The sequence below is a fragment of the Austrofundulus limnaeus genome, unplaced genomic scaffold, assembly GCF_001266775.1.
Source record: "Austrofundulus limnaeus strain Quisiro unplaced genomic scaffold, Austrofundulus_limnaeus-1.0 Scaffold496, whole genome shotgun sequence".
NCBI classification, from domain to species: domain Eukaryota; kingdom Metazoa; phylum Chordata; class Actinopteri; order Cyprinodontiformes; family Rivulidae; genus Austrofundulus; species Austrofundulus limnaeus.
The window spans coordinates 215,949-216,602 of record NW_013952898.1 but is presented as its reverse complement, the minus strand read 5'-3'; the positions used below and the strand labels follow the sequence as shown (position 1 = coordinate 216,602).

At 37.6% G+C, this 654-nt stretch overlaps 1 protein-coding gene across 1 annotated transcript in view; it reads right to left on the bottom strand.

The window, feature by feature from the left end:
* Positions 1-654, bottom strand: part of LOC106530164 (membrane-associated guanylate kinase, WW and PDZ domain-containing protein 3) — a gene marked incomplete in the record, with an annotated part of 125,785 nt that overhangs the window by 10,222 nt on the left and 114,909 nt on the right. Inside the window, 1 exon segment of the mRNA XM_014025745.1 lies at positions 541-634. Coding sequence (XP_013881199.1) covers positions 541-634 — 94 coding nt within the window.

Sequence of the window (654 nt, the reverse complement as noted above, 5' to 3'; positions counted from 1 at the left end):
CATGCGTACGCATGGTTTTATAAATCTGAATTCTTTTTGGCGTAAACCATTTCCTCCTTTTGGCTGTACGTTCACTTTTAGTATGGTTTCCACGGAATCCTTTATAAATCTGACCCCAGATATCGCCACACCATGTTAAAAAATTGTTTAAAATTGTTAAAAAACAACAAATAACACCCCATGTGGGTGTGGGTAGTACTGATTTTTTTGCAAAGATTACAAATATTTGGGGCTCACGATACAGGTAAACGTCTGATGGGGTTAACATGTATGATCTCTGCAAAATCTGTTAAGATTTCCTGAAAGTCTCTTAAATTTAAATATAAATTTTGTCTTTCTGGTCTTCCAAATCTTTGATAAACTGTGGGAATATTTTGCTAAAATGCTTTGCTATCTTGTAAAGCCTTCTCCTTCTGTGTAGACATGAAGAAGTCATGCCTGCTAAACATATAAAAACAACAAAAAGTTCTTATTTTCTTTAAATGCAACGATCCAAACTAACCTAAAACAGAAAAAAAGAGCAGCTGTTTAACTGTGTACCTGTCTTGGTAATTAAGAGGCTGTTGGCCCACGGCTCTGTGTTGGGCTGATGGGCTGTGCTTGACGGAGTTTGTTCCAGATGGAGGAGCCCCATCTGTAAGGACACACACACAC